The sequence below is a fragment of the Chiloscyllium plagiosum genome, unplaced genomic scaffold (assembly GCF_037043375.1).
Source record: "Chiloscyllium plagiosum isolate Xiang-an unplaced genomic scaffold, Cpla_swu_hap1 HiC_scaffold_1, whole genome shotgun sequence".
Classification (NCBI taxonomy): domain Eukaryota; kingdom Metazoa; phylum Chordata; class Chondrichthyes; order Orectolobiformes; family Hemiscylliidae; genus Chiloscyllium; species Chiloscyllium plagiosum.
Genome location: NW_028270139.1, coordinates 165,423,391 through 165,438,274, shown reverse-complemented (window position 1 = coordinate 165,438,274; position 14,884 = coordinate 165,423,391). Strand labels below are relative to the sequence as shown.

Genomic DNA, 14,884 nt, shown 5'->3' with positions numbered 1-14,884 from the left:
ACTTTACTCTAATTCCCCCTCCCTCACACTTTACTCCCCTTCCCCCTCCCTCACACTTTACTCCCCTTCCCCTCCCTCACACTTTACTCCCCTTCCCCCCTCCCTCACACTTTACTCTAATTCCCCCTCCCTCACACTTTACTCCCCTTCCCCCTCACACTTTACTCCCCTTCCCCCCTCCCTCACACTTTACTCCCCTTCCCCCCTCCCTCACACTTTACTCCCCTTCCCCCTCCCTCACACTTTACTCTAATTCCCCCTCCCCCACACTTTACTCTAATTCCCCCCTCCCTCACACTTTACTCCCCTTCCCCCTCCCTCACACTTTACTCTAATTCCCCCTCCCCCACACTTTACTCTAATTCCCCCCTCCCTCACACTTTACTCCCCTTCCCCCCCTCACACTTCACTCTAATTCCCCCCTCCCCCACACTTTACTCCCCTTCCCCCCCCTCACACTTTACTCTAATTCCCCCTCCCTCACACTTTACTCCCCTTCCCCCTCCCTCACACTTTACTCCTCTTCCCCCTCCCTCACACTTTACTCCCCTTCCCCCCTCCCTCACACTTTACTCCCCTTCCCCTCTCCCTCACACTTTACTCCCCTTCCCCTCTCCCTCACACTTTACTCTAATTCCCCCCTCCCTCACACTTTACTCCCCTTCCCCCTCCCTCACACTTTACTCCCCTTCCCCCTCCCTCACACTTTACTCCCCTTCCCCCCTCCCTCACACTTTACTTCCCTTCCCCCCCTCACACTTTACTCTAATTCCCCTCTCCCTCACACTTTACTCCCCTTCCCCCTCCCTCACACTTTACTCCCCTTCCCCTCTCCCTCACACTTTACTCCCCTTCCCCCTCCCTCACACTTTACTCTAATTCCCCTCTCCCTCACACTTTACTCCCGTTCCCCCTCCCTCACACTTTACTCCCCTTCCCCCTCCCTCACACTTTACTCTAATTCCCCTCTCCCTCACACTTTACTCCCCTTCCCCCTCCCTCACACTTTACTCCCCTTCCCCCCTCCCTCACACTTTACTCCCCTTCCCCCTCCCTCACACTTTACTCCCCTTCCCCCTCCCTCACACTTTACTCCCCTTTCCCTCTCCCTCACATTTTACACTCACTGACCTGATGGGCGTAGCTCTCTGCCTGCTGTCGAAGGTCCTGCTCCAGTTGCAGATGTTGCCTGAGGTCCTCATATTCATGGGTCACCTGCATGGAGACTGTGGTGAGAAGAATCATGTCAACATTAGTCTCGTTAACGCTTCACCTTGTTATGCCCCCTTGTTGATGTGGGGGGTGGCAGGGGGGCGTCTCATTTTGGGAAGAGAGTTTGGTGGTGGGCAGGGGAATAGAGAATGATGTGTGTTTGCCCACAGAGTGGGTACATTTACCTTTAGCAGCGATACTTGTATTACCTATCATTACGTCAGAAACTAGAAAGTGGGTATATATTGAAAGATCCAACAAATTTTTATCACAATTCATTATTGTTATTATAAACATTATAGATTCAGTCCCATCACTGTCTGGACTAATGTTAAGTTTCAGTTTCTGTAAGTTAACTTAAGATAAGGGAGTATAAAGAGTAGTATGCTTCCATTGACATGTCATGTGACTCAAGTTAAGATGGCGTCTGAGAGCTTTAGCCACTTAGGTCACATGCTGTGATACAGAGTAATGAGATGTAACCTGCATGGTAACGTTTTGCAGAAACCCAGCAGGTATGGCAATATCTGTGGTGAGAACCAAAGAACAAAGAACGATACAGCACAGGAACAGGCCCTTCGGCCCTCCTGCACTGACACATTTTGCCCTCCCACATTAAAACTATCTTCCCTTACAGGATCCCCCTATTCCCTTCCTGTTCATGTTTTGGTCCAGGTGTTTCCTGAATTCTGCTTCCACCACCTCCTCTGGCAGTGTGTCCCAGACACTCACCACCCGTTGTGTGAAAAACTTGCCTCGCACATCTCTTTTAAACGTTCCCCCCCCTCGCATCTGGAACCTGTGTCCCCTAGTAACTGACCCCTCCACCCTGGGAAAAAGCCTCATCCTTTCCACTCTTGCCACGCCATTCACAATCTTATAACCTTCTATCAGGTCGCCCCTCAACCTTCCGAGTTTCAGTGAAAACAAACCCAGTCTATCTAACCTTTCTTCATAGCTAAAAGCCCCCATACTGGGCAACATCCTGGTAAACCTTTACTGTCCCCTCTCCAAAGCATCCACATCCTTCTGGTAGCGTGGTGACCAGAACGTGTATGCAATATTCCAAGTTTCAAATCCAGTTCCAAATAAGAGTCACTGGACTCAAAACGTCACTCTGTTTTCTCTCCGCAGAATACTGCCAGACTTGCTGAGTTTCTCCAGCACTTTCTGTTTTTGTCACAGATCTTCATCATCTGCAGTTCTTTATTTTTATGTGAACTTCCTGTGCCTCCGTTAGAAGAGCATGTCTGAGTCTCTCAGAACTTCTACAGAGAAGTGTTACTGAAGGAAAGAGAACAAAAGCAAGAGAGAGAGAGAGAGAAAGAAGGAAAAAGTCAGTAAGAAAAAAAGAGAAAGAGAGAGAAATGAAGGAATGAAGGAATATCAGTTGTGGCAAAGTTTGTAACAGCAGGGGGTTATGTTGGAACTGGGCAGAACCTTGGTTTGGTCACAGTTATTATTATTTTTATTTTATTATTACATTACAGTGCGGAAACAGGCCCTTCGGCCCAACAAGTCCACACCGCCCCGCCGAAGCGCAACCCACCCATACCCCTACATTTACCCTTACCTAACACTATGGGCAATTTAGCATGGCTAATTCACCTGACCTGCACATCTTTGGACTGTGGGAGGAAACCGGAGCACCTGGAGGAAACCCACGCAGACACGGGGAGAATGTGCAAACTCCACAGAGTCAGTCGCCTGAGGCGGGAATTGAACCCGGGTCTCTGTGAGGCAGCAGTGCTAACCACCGTGCCGCCCACAAGTTTTAGCACTGTGCGCAGTTCTGGTCACCGCATTACAGCAAGGATATGATTGTTATGGAAGGAGGTGCAGAAGAGATTCACCAGGATGTTGTCTGAGGTAGAGCAGATGAAGAGAGGCTGGATAAGATCACGTTGTTCTCTTGGCATCAGAGAGAGCAGGATATAGACAGGGTGGATTGGTAGCAGGTACTCTCCTTAGCTGAAGGGTCTATAGTGTGGAGGTGTAATTTTAAACTGAAAGGTAGGAGTTTCAGAGTGGAGTTAAGGAAGACATTTCCCCTCAGGAGGTGGGTTGTGTTGTGGGAAAATCACCAGTCTCAGAGTCAGGGTTCAACAACAGAGTTTATTGCACAAGGAAATACCGGAGCTCCAGGGGAGAGAAAGACACCAACAGAACAGTGGGCAGCTGTGGGTCTTCTCTCGACCCGGAGCACATGTCGAGAAACTTTTATACATCTTGTGATACAATAGGTCAGTGATGAGGTTATTGTCTCTGTAACATGGTTTGTTTAGGGTAATCATTGCAGAATCGTTGATAGTTTTGGTGCAGCCATTGTCAGTTCCAGCACAGCTTTTGTTAATTTCAGCGCGGTTGTAGTTAGTTTCAATGTAGACATTGTCAGTTTCAATGTCTGTGTGGAAGTCCATTGCTGTGTAATGGGCGCTAATCGCTCTTCCTGAGAAGGACGATTACTGCAGCCCTGGCTATTAGCACTCTGTATTGAGTCTGTATTAAGCTGTTGGCATTTCTATCAAAGGTATTGGCTGGACCCAGACACTTGGGCGGGCAGCGTTCATTACTCATGTGCATTCTCTCCCCCACCCGCCTTAAACTAACCAACTGTGTTGTGGGTGTATTGGGCTGACATTCTGGTGGCCCCAAGCAATGCCTGTATTTACTCTGCTGTCTCTCTCCATATTGTGGTCCGGCGGCCATCTTTTGTGTCAAGTGGCCAACTGATGGCTCAGTGGCCATCTTGTGTGTCCATGTGCCTAGTATCACCCTGCCCCGTGCCATCTCCCACTTCACTTGGAACCTGGAATGCACCGTCAAGGAAGCTGAGGCAGGAAACCTCACAACCTTTAAAAAAAAGTTCTGGATGTGCAACTTGAAGTGTCGCAGTGCTCCAGCAAAGTACTGGGAGGAAGGATGGGTGCAGACATCACGTAACTTTGGTGGTACAGGCTCGATGGATCGAAGGGCCTTTGCTGTATTCTGTCATTGTATGGTTCAGGCAGGCAGATAGAGATTGAGGTTGGGATGTTGGGCACAGTTATAAGAACCAATGTCAAAACAGTCCCAGCTTCCTGCAGTGAACTCTTACCTTCACTGAACCGTTGTAAACTCTTGCTCTGTTTCTCCAGCGCTTTCTGCAGACCCATCTTCTCAGAGTGCTCCTTCTTCATCTACAGTGAAGCATTTAATGACCAATCAGAAAACACCTTTACACGAGACCCCAGTGGAAACAAAAGTAAGCCATTGGCCCAAGTATTCTCCTGACACAGATCCACAGCACAGGCAGAACGGGGCAAATGGCCTCTCCTGGAATGTTGTATGATTGTACAATGCTGTCTGCTGAGTGGGTGGTGAACTCCAACCAGACAACCCTCTGCAGAGAACTGAATTTCTATATACATCTGGACACTCCGAAGCTCTTTGCTTTACTTTCTGAGCCACAGGCTGATTGGCACAAGGGATTGTGTAGAGTGGGAGTGAATGGGTAGGGGATTGGGTCCTTTGGGATTGTGTAGAGTGGGAGTGAATGGGTAGGGGATTGGGTCCTTTGGGATTGTGTAGAGTGGGAGTGAATGAGAAAGAGTTTGGGTCCATTGGGATTGTGTAGAGTGGGAGTGAATGGGAAGGGGATTGAGTCCAGTGGGATTGTGTAGAGTGGGAGTGAATGGGAAGGGATTGCCTCCGTTAGGATTGCGTAGAGTGGAAGTGAATGAGAAGGGGTTTGGGTCCATTGGGATTGTGTAGTGTGGGTGTGAATGCGAAGGGTTTAGGTCCTCTGGGATTGTGTAGAGTGGGAATAAATGGGAAAGGGGTTTAGGAGTGAATGGGAAGGAATTTGGCTCCATTGGAATTGCGTAGAGTGGGAATGAATGGGAAGGGGATTGGGTCCAGTGGGGTGGTGCTGAGTGGGAGTGAATGGGAAGGGGATTGGGTCCATTGGGATTGTGTAGACTGGGAGTGAATGGGTACGGATTTAGGTTGAAGCTGATTTTGTAGAGTGGGCATGAATGGATAAGGATTTGGGTCCAAGGGGATTGTGTAGATTGGGAATGAATAAGAAGGAGTGTGGGTCCACTGGGATTATGTAGAGTGGCAGTGAATAGGAAGGAGTGTGGGTCCATTGGGATTGTGTAGAGTGGGAGTGACTGGGAAAGGTTTTGGGTCCATTGGGATTGTGTAGGGTGGGAGTGAGTGGAAAAGGGTTTGGATCCATTGGGATTGTGTAGAGAGGGAGGGAATGAGAAGGGGTTTGTGTCCCTTGGGATTGCCTAAAGTGGGAGCGAATAAGAGAGAGTTTGGGTCCATTGGGATTGTGTAGAGTGGTAGTGAATGGGAAGGGATTTGGGTCCGTTGGGATTGTGTAGAGTGGGAGTGAATAGGCAGGAGTGTCGGTCCATTGGGATTGTGTAGAGTGGAAATGAGTGGGAAAGGGTTTGGGTCCATTGGGATTGTGTAAAGTGGGAGTGAATGAGGAGTTTGGGTCCATTGGGATTGTGTAGAGTGGGAGTGAATGGGAAGGAATTTGGGTCCATTGGGATTGTGTAGAGTGGGAGTGAATGAGAAAGAGTTTGGGTCCATTAGGATTCTGTAGAGTGGGAATGAATGGGAAGGAGTTTGGGTCCATTGGGATTGTGTAGCATGGGAGTGAATGAAAAGGGGTTTGGGTCCATTGGGATTGTGTAGAGTGGGAGTGAATGAGAAGGAGTTTGGGTCCATTGGGATTGTGTAGAGAGGGAGTGAATAAGAAGGAGTTTGGGTCCCTTGGGATTGTGTAAAGTGGGAGCGAATGAGAAAGAGTTTGGGTCCATTGCGATTGTGTAGAGTGGTAGTGAATGGGAAGGGATTTGGGTCCATTGGGATTATGTAGAGTGGGAGTGAATGAGAAGGAATTTGGGTCCATTGGGATTGTATAGTGTACGAGTGAATGGTAAAGGGTTTTGGTCCATTGGGATTGTGTAAAGTGGGAGTGAATGAGAAGGAGTTTGGGTCCGTTGGGGTTGTGTAGAGTGGGAATAAATGAGAAGGAGTTTGGGTACATTGGGATTGTGTAAAGTGGGAGTGAGTGGGAAAGGGTTTGGGTCCATTGGGATTGTGTAGAGTGGGAATGAATAGGAAGGAGTGTGGGTACATTGGGATTGTGTAGAGTGGAAGTGAGTGGGAAAGGGTTTGGGTCCCTTGGGATTGTGTAAAGTGGGAGTGAATGAGAAGGAGTTTGGGTCCATTGGGGTTGTGTAGAGTGGGAATGAATGGGAAGGAACTTGGGTCCATTGGGATTGTGTAGAGTGGGAGTGAATAGGCAGGAGTGTGGGTCCATTGGGATTGTGTAGAGTGGGAGTGAATGGGAAGGGATTTGGGTCCATTGGGATTGTGTAGAGTGGGAGTGAATGAGAAAGAGTTTGGGTCCATTGGGATTGTGTAGAGTGGGAGTGAATGGGAAGGGATTTGGGTCCATTGGGATTGTGTAGAGTGGGAGTGAATGGGAAGGAATTTGGGTCCATTGGAATTGTGTAAAGTGGTAATGAATGGGAAGGGATTTGGGTCCATTGGGATTGTGTAGAGTGGGAGTGAATGAGAAGGAGTTTGGGTCCATTGAGATTGTGTAGAGTGGGAGTGAATGGGTAGGGATTTGGATCTAGTGGGGTTGTGTAGAGTGGGAATGAATAAGAAGGAGTTTGGGTCCTTTGGGATTGTGTAGTGTGGGAGTGAATAAGAAGGAGTTTGGGTCCATTGGGTTTGTGGAGAGTGGGACTGAATGGGAAGGGATTGGGTCCGTTGGAATTATATGGAGTGGGAGTGAAGGAGAAGGAATTTGTGTCCTTTTGGATTGTGTAGAGTGGGACAGAATGGGAAAGGGTTGGGTCCACTGTCATTATGTAGAGTGGGAGTGAATGGGTACAGGTTTAGGTCTGTTGGGATTGTATGGAGTGGGAGTGAGTAGGAAGGGATTTGGGTCCACTGGGATTGTGTCGAGTGGGAGTGAATGGGAAGGGATTGGGTCCATTGTGATTGTGTAGAGTGGGAGTGAATAGGAAGGGGTTTGGGTCCATGGGGGCTGTGTAGAGCGGGAGTGAATGGGAAGGGGTTTGGGTCCATGGGGGCTGTGTAGAGCGTTTGGGTCCGTTGAGAAGTAATGGACTGGTGTGAATTTCAGTACGAGAAGGGGTCATTAGGTTGGGAACCTGTTCCCAGTGTGGTCTCAGCAATGCTTCCATCACAGCACCAATACACATTGAGAGATATCCTGATGCAGTGACTGGTGTCTGGTTCATGTGAGATTCAGCCTTGCAAACACTTACTTGTTCTGTTAATGTCACCAGTTGGCTGTCCAGTTCCTGTACCTTGTTGTCCAATTGTTTCTTTTCTTCGACGAGATGAGAGATTGTTTCCTGAAAATCTGAAGTGACAGTAACAGCTGGGTCAATGAGGATAGGAGCACTATCGATAATACATAACCTCTCAGATCATTCCAGAACCTTTCAAGACCCAACTGCTCTTCCGTTCCCTCTTGATGGTAAGGAATGGGAGCATGAGCAGGTCATTCAGGTCTTCAACCCTGCTCTGCCATTGGGAAACTACGGAAACAGAACTTAAGCATGAAGAGTTTATCATTAAATGAGAGGAGCCTCACTTGGCAAGTCCACCATTTAGTGCCTGTCCCTGATTCACCCGGAGTAAGTGGTGGTACAAAGAACAAGGAACAAAGAAAATTTACAGCCCAGGAACAGGCCCTCCAAGCTTGAGCCAATCCAAATTTACTGTCTAAACCTGTCACTCAAATCTTAAGCACCTGTATCCCTCTGCTCCCCACCTACTCATGCATCTGTCCAGACACATCTTAAATGAATCTACCGTGCCTGCCTCTACCACCTCTGCTGGCAATGCATTCCAGACACCCGCCACCCTCTGTGTGAAGTACTCAGAGTCATAGAGTCATAGAGATGTACAGCATGGAAACAGACCCTTCGGTCCAACCCGTCCATGCCAACCAGTTATCCCAACCCAATCTAGTCCCACCTGCCACAACCCGCCCCATATCCCTCCAAACCCTTCCTATTCATATACCCATCCAGATGCCTTTTAAATGTTGCAATTGTACCAGCCTCCACCACATCCTCTGGCAGCTCATTCCATAAACGTACCACCCTCTGTGGGAAAATGTTGCCCCTTAGGTCTCTTTTATATCGTTCCCCTCTCACCCTAAACCTATGCCCTCTAGTTCTGGATTCCGACCCCAGGGAAAAGACTTTGCCTATTTATCCTATCCATGCCCCTCATAATTTTGTAAATTCTATAAGGTCACCCATCAGCCTCCAACACTCCAGGGAAAACAGCCCCAGCCTGTTCAGCCTCTCCCTATAGGTCAAATCCTCCAACCCTGGCAACATCTTTGTAAATCTTTTCTGAACCCTTTCAAGTTTCACAACATCTTTCCGATAGGAAGGGGACCAGAATTGCACGCAATATTCCAACAGTGGCCTAACCAATGTCCTGTACAGCCGCAACATAACCTCCCGACACCTGTACTCAATACTCTGACCAATAAAGGAAAGCATACCAAACGCCACCTTCACTATCCTATCTACCTGCGACTCCACTTTCAAGGAGCTATGAACCTGCACTCCAAGGTCTCTTTGTTCAGTAACACTCCCTAGGACCTTACCATTAAGTGTATAAGTCCTGCTAAGATTTGCTTTCCCAAAATGCAGCACCTCGCATTTATCTGAATTAAACTCCATCTGCCACTTCTCAGCCCGTTGGCCCATCTGGTCAAGATCCTGTTGTAATCTGAGGTAACCCTCTTTGCTGTCCACTACACCTCCAATTTTGGTGTCATCTGCAAACTTACTAACTGTACCTCTTCTGCTCGCATCCAAATCATTTATGTAAATGACAAAAAGTAGAGAACCCAGCACCGATCCTTGTGGCACTCCACTGGTCACAGGCCTCCAGTCTGAAAAATAACCCTCCACCACCAACCTCTGTCTTCTACCTTTGAGCCAGTTCTGTATCCAAATGGCTAGTTCTCCCTGTATTCCATGAGATCTAACCTTGCTAATCAGTCTCCCATGGGGAACCTTGTTGAACGCCTTACTGAAGTCCATATGGATCACATCTACTGCTCTGCCCTCATCAATCTTCTTTGTTACTTCTTCAAAAAACTCAATCAAGTTTGTGAGACATGATTTCCCACGCACAAAGCCATGTTGACTATCCCGAATCAGTCCTTGCCTTTCCAAATACATGTACATCCTGTCTCTCAGGATTCCCTCTAACAACTTGCCCATCACTGAGGTCAGGCTCACTGGTCTATAGTTCCCTGGCTTGTCTTTATCGCCCTTCTTAGACAGTGGCACCACGTTAGCCAACCTCCAGTCTTCCGGCACCTCACCTGTGATTATCGATGATACAAATATCTCAGCAAGAGGCCCAGCAATCACTACTCTAGCTTCCCACAGAGTTCTCAGGTACACCTGATCAGGTCCTGGGGATTTATCCACCTTTAACCGTTTCAAGACATCCAGCACTTCCTCCTCTGTAATCTGGACATTTTGCAAGATGTCACCATCTATTTCCCTACAGTCTATATCTTCCATATCCTTTTCCACAGTAAATACTGATGCAAAATATTCAGTTAGTATCTCCCCCAATTTCTGTGGCTCCACACAAAGGCTGCCTTGCTGATCTTTGAGGGGCCCTATTCTCTCCCTAGTTACCCTTTTGACCTTAATATATTTGTAAAAACCCTTTGGATTCTTCTTAATTCTATTTGCCAAAGCTATCTCATGTCCCCTTTTTGCCCTCCTGATTTCCCTCTTAAGTATACTCCTACTGCCTTTATACTCTTCTAAGGGTTCACTCGATCTATCCTGTCTGCACCTGACATATGCTTCCTTCTTTTTCTTAACCAAACCCTCAATTTCTTTAGTCATCCAGCATTCCCTATACCTACCAGCCTTCCCTTTCACCCTGACAGGAATATACTTTCTCTGGATTCTTGTTATCTCATTTCTGAAGGCTTCCCATTTTCCAGCCGTCCCTTTACCTGCGAACATCTGCCCCCAATCAGTTCTTGCCTCATACTGTCAAAATTGGCCTTTCTCTAATTTAGAACTTCAACTTTTAGATCTGGTCTATGCTTTTCCATCACTATTTTAAATCTAATAGAATTATGGTCGCTGGCCCCAAAGTGATCCCCCACTGACACCTCAGTCACCTGCCCTGCCTTATTTTCCAAGAGTAGGTCAGGTTTTGCACCTTCTCTAGTAGGTACATCCACATACTGAATCAGAAAATTGTCTTGTATGCACTTAACAAATTCCTCTCCATCTAAACCCTTAACACTATGGCAGTCCCAGTCGATGTTGGAAAGTTAAAATCCCCGACCATAACCACCCTATTATTCTTACAGATAGCTGAGATCTCCTTACAAGTTTGTTTCTCAATTTCCCTCTTACTATTAGGGGGTCTATAATACAATCCCAATAAGGTGATCATCCCTTTCTTATTTCTCAGTTCCACCCAAATAACTTCCTTGGATGTATTTCCAGGAATATCCTCCCTCAGTACAGCTGTGATGCTATCCCTTATCAAAAATGCCACTCCCCCTCCTCTCTTGCCTCCCTTTCTATCCTTCCTGTAGCATTTGTATCCTGGAACATTAAGCTGCCAGTCCTGTCCATCCCTGAGCCATGTTTCTGTAATTGCTATGATATTCCAGTTCCACGTTTGTAACCATGCCCTCAGTTCATCTGCCTTCCCTGTTAGGCCCCTTGCATTGAAATAAATGCAGTTTTATTTATTAGTCCTACCTTGTCCCTGCCTGCCCTGACTGTTTGATTCACTTCTGTTCTCAGCTGTACCAGTCTCTGATCGATCTCTTTCCTTTCTATCTCCCTGGGGCCCACTCCACCCCTCCCCCTCTTACTAGTTTAAATCCTCCCAAGCAGTTCTAGCAAATCTCCCTGCCAGTATATTAGTCCCCTTCCAATTTAGGTGCAATCCGTCCTTCTTGTACAGGTCACTTCTACCCCAAAAGAGATTCCAATGATCCAAAAATGTGAATCCTTCTCCCATACACCAGCTCCTCAGCCATGCGTTCATCTGCTCTATCCTCCTATTCCTGCCCTCACTAGCTCGTAGCACTGGGAGTAATCCAGATATTACTACCCTTGAGGACCTCCTTTTTAAATTTCTGCCTAACTCTGTCATCTCCCTTCAGAATCTCAACCTTTTCCCTTCCTATATCGTTGGTTCCAATGTGGACAATGACCTCTTGCTGGCCCCTCTCCCCCGTGAGAACATTCTGCACCCTCTCTGAGACATCCTTGAGCCTGGCACCAGGGAAAACAACACACCATTCTGCTTTTTCTCTGCTGGCCACAGAAACGTCTGTCTGTATCTTGGACTACAGAATCCCCTAACACAATTGATCTCTTGGAAGCCGATGTATCCCTCGTTGCATTAGAGCCAGTCTCAATACCAAAAACTTGGCTGTTTGTGCTACGTTCCCCTGAGAATCCATCACCCCATACATTTTCCAAAACACCACACCTGTTCGAAATGGGTATATCCACAAAAGACTCCTGCTCTAGGTGCCTACCTCTCTTACCCTTCCTGGAGTTAACCCATCTATGTGACTGTATCTGAGACTTTCCCCACTTCCTATAACTGCCATCCATCACATACTGTTGCTGTTGCAAATTCCTCATCGCTTCTATCTGTCTCTCCAACCAATCCACTCGATCTGATAAGATTCGCATCCAACAGCATTTATGGCAGATATAATCCGCAGTAACCCTTAAACTCTCTTTAAACTCCCACATCTGACAAGAATTACATATCACTGCAAAGGCCATTTTTGCTCCTTCACAATCTACAGACCCAGAAAATAACACAGTCTTATTCCTCTACAAAACACTGCACCAGGTTAAATTAATAGCTATGGCTTATATTTTAAGTTTAATCAAGAAACTTATCTCCAAAAACATATAATCAAGAAGGAACCCACTGTACTCACTAATACAGCCTTTCTCTTGGACACACTTAAAACAACAATTAACCTATCTGATCCTGTGCTGTGAACTTCGCCCAAACCGGTTCCTCCAAGATTAGTTGTGAATTTCACTGTTTGTTAATTTTCCCAGATGCACTCCGATGGCCAGCGACACATGAATTCAAACAGCAAAGGCAGTAACTGTGCAGGTTCTCTCTCTCTCCTCTCTCCTGCACTGACCTCACCATGTGCTTCCTTTGTCTGCTCTTCTTCCTTTTAAACTGCTGTTGTTTTGACTTTTTTTTTTCCAAAGTTCCAAAACAATGCAACAGCATATAAAACAGTAATTGCTGCACCTGGAATTTGAGGAAATCACCTCCACCACCTAAAATACCTCAAAAATTGCTGCGTGTATCCCCCTTGAACTTTTCACCTCTCACCTCGAAAGCGTGACCTCTCGTTATTGAATCCTTCACCCTGGGAAAAAGCTTGTCTCTATCCACCCGGTCTACACCCTTCATGATTTTATAAACCTCAATCAGGTCCCCCCTCAATCTCCTTTTTTCTAGTGAAAACAAACCTAACCTACTCAACCTTTCTTCATAGCTAGCACCTTCCACACTAGGCAACATCCTCGTAAACCTTCTCTGCACCCTCTCCAAAGCGTCCACATCCTTTTGGTAATGTGGCGACCAGAACTGTACACAGTATTCTAAATGTGGCCGAACCAATGTCTTGTACAATGTTAACATGACTTGCCAGCTCTTATACTCAATACCCCGTCCAATGAAGGCAAGCATACTATATGCCTTCTTGACCACTCTACCCACCCGTGCAGCAACCTTCAGGGTACAATGGATCCTCACTCCCAGATCTCTCTGCTCATCAACTTTTCCCAAGGCTCTTCCATTCATTGTATAATTCGCTCTAGAATTAGACTTGCCTAAATGCATCACCTCACATTTGTCTGGATTGAACTCCATCTGTCACTTCTCCGCCCGACTCTCCAGTCTATCTATATCCTCCTGTATTCTCTGACAGTCCCTTATGCTTTCTGCTACTCCACCGATCTTCATGTCACCTCAAACCAGAGCAGCCTGTCTTGATAGCATTTTGATGCAACCAATGTGTGAGAACAATTTGCAGCCATCCACATTGCTGTGGGGAGGGAGTCACATGTAGACCACAGAGGATAAGGATGGCCAGGTCCTTCCCTGAATGTTTTGTTTTAAAATGACAGCCTGGTAGTTACTCATTCATCCATTTCTCTTTAGTTCACATTTATTTCAATAATGGAACATTAATCCCCTGTCACCAATAGAAATAATCAGGCTCTGAGTGCTGGACCCTGTGCAGTAATATGAACACTACCCTTGTGTTCACCTTTCTTCCCGCTATTATCTGACTTATGCATGGACCTCTCATATCCTAGAGTTGGTGTTTCTCTGTACTCTCCCTGCAGCTGTAACACTATAGTCTGCATTCTGTCCTATTTCCCTGATGTATTTATGTAAGGTATGATTTGCCTAGTCAGCAAGCAAAACAACACTTTTCACTGAATGTCGGTACAATAATAAATCAAATTAAATCAAATCACACACACACACTCTCTGTCTTACACACACACACACACTCTCTGTCTTACACACACATATACACAAACACTCACTCACTCTCACATATATACACATACGCTTATAGACACACGCTCACTCTCACTCACTCTGTCACACACACAAACGCACACGCACTCTAACTCTCTCTCTCTCACACATACACATACACACACACTAACATGCAGATTCTGTCACACACACATACACACACTCACTCTCACACACAGATTTACATACACACAGACATGTGCACACTCTCTCTCTCACACACACACATACTCTCTTACACATATACACACACATAAATACGCACACACACATGCACATACTCACACACACATTTCCACACGCGCACACTCTGTCTCACATATATACACACACACTTATCTGCATTTAAGTACACACACTAACACACACACACAGACTCACTCTCACAGATGGAACAGGTTGATATGTTTGCCCTGTGAACACAGTGAATGGGGGTGGGTCTGTGTCACCTTGAAGCTGGAGTGGGTCCGGTAGGTTGGGCTCAGTGATGGCATCACCAGCTTCATCATCGGTAAGGCCGAGCTGGGTGATGTCGATGGGCAGCTGCTCCCAGACAGGCTGCAGAGCCAGGCTCAGGCGCTGGAGTTTGTGGTTCTCCTTGGTCAGCTGTATGAAGTGCAAAAAGAAAGCAGAGAGCCCTCCTGTATCAGCATGGAAAACTTCAAACCATCATCCACACTCAACTCCATGATATACAGAGCACGGGAACTACCATTCAAACTCAGCTCCTGGATTACATTTACAGAATCTTACAGAGGGGGAAGGCAAGAGAAGGCTATTCAACCCATCGTCTCTATCCCTGCTCTTTTGGAGAGCTATTGACCTAATTCTATCCCTTCATTCTTTCCCCAGGGGCCTGAACATAACCCTTCAAAGCCTTATCCAGTTCCCTGTTGAGAGGTATTGCTGAATCTGCTCCTCAGGTAGATCATCCCGGATCATAACAAGTCATGTGATTAAAGTAACTCTGGTTACCACCAACCATCCACAGCTCCAACTCCCCGAA

At 46.7% G+C, this 14,884-nt stretch overlaps 1 protein-coding gene across 4 annotated transcripts in view; it reads right to left on the bottom strand.

Moving 5' to 3' along the window:
• The window catches only part of LOC122546768 (shootin-1-like), a 110,748-nt gene that overhangs the window by 41,405 nt on the left and 54,459 nt on the right, over window positions 1–14,884 (bottom strand). For all 4 annotated transcript variants that reach the window (XM_087996717.1, XM_087996775.1, XM_087996831.1 and 1 more), the window contains 4 exons: window positions 14,328–14,484; window positions 7,518–7,615; window positions 4,310–4,391; window positions 1,132–1,226 (listed from right to left, as the gene is read on the bottom strand). In XM_087996717.1, coding sequence (XP_087852843.1) covers window positions 1,132–1,226; window positions 4,310–4,391; window positions 7,518–7,615; window positions 14,328–14,484 — 432 coding nt within the window. The remainder of the gene's footprint in view (window positions 1–1,131; window positions 1,227–4,309; window positions 4,392–7,517; window positions 7,616–14,327; window positions 14,485–14,884) is intronic.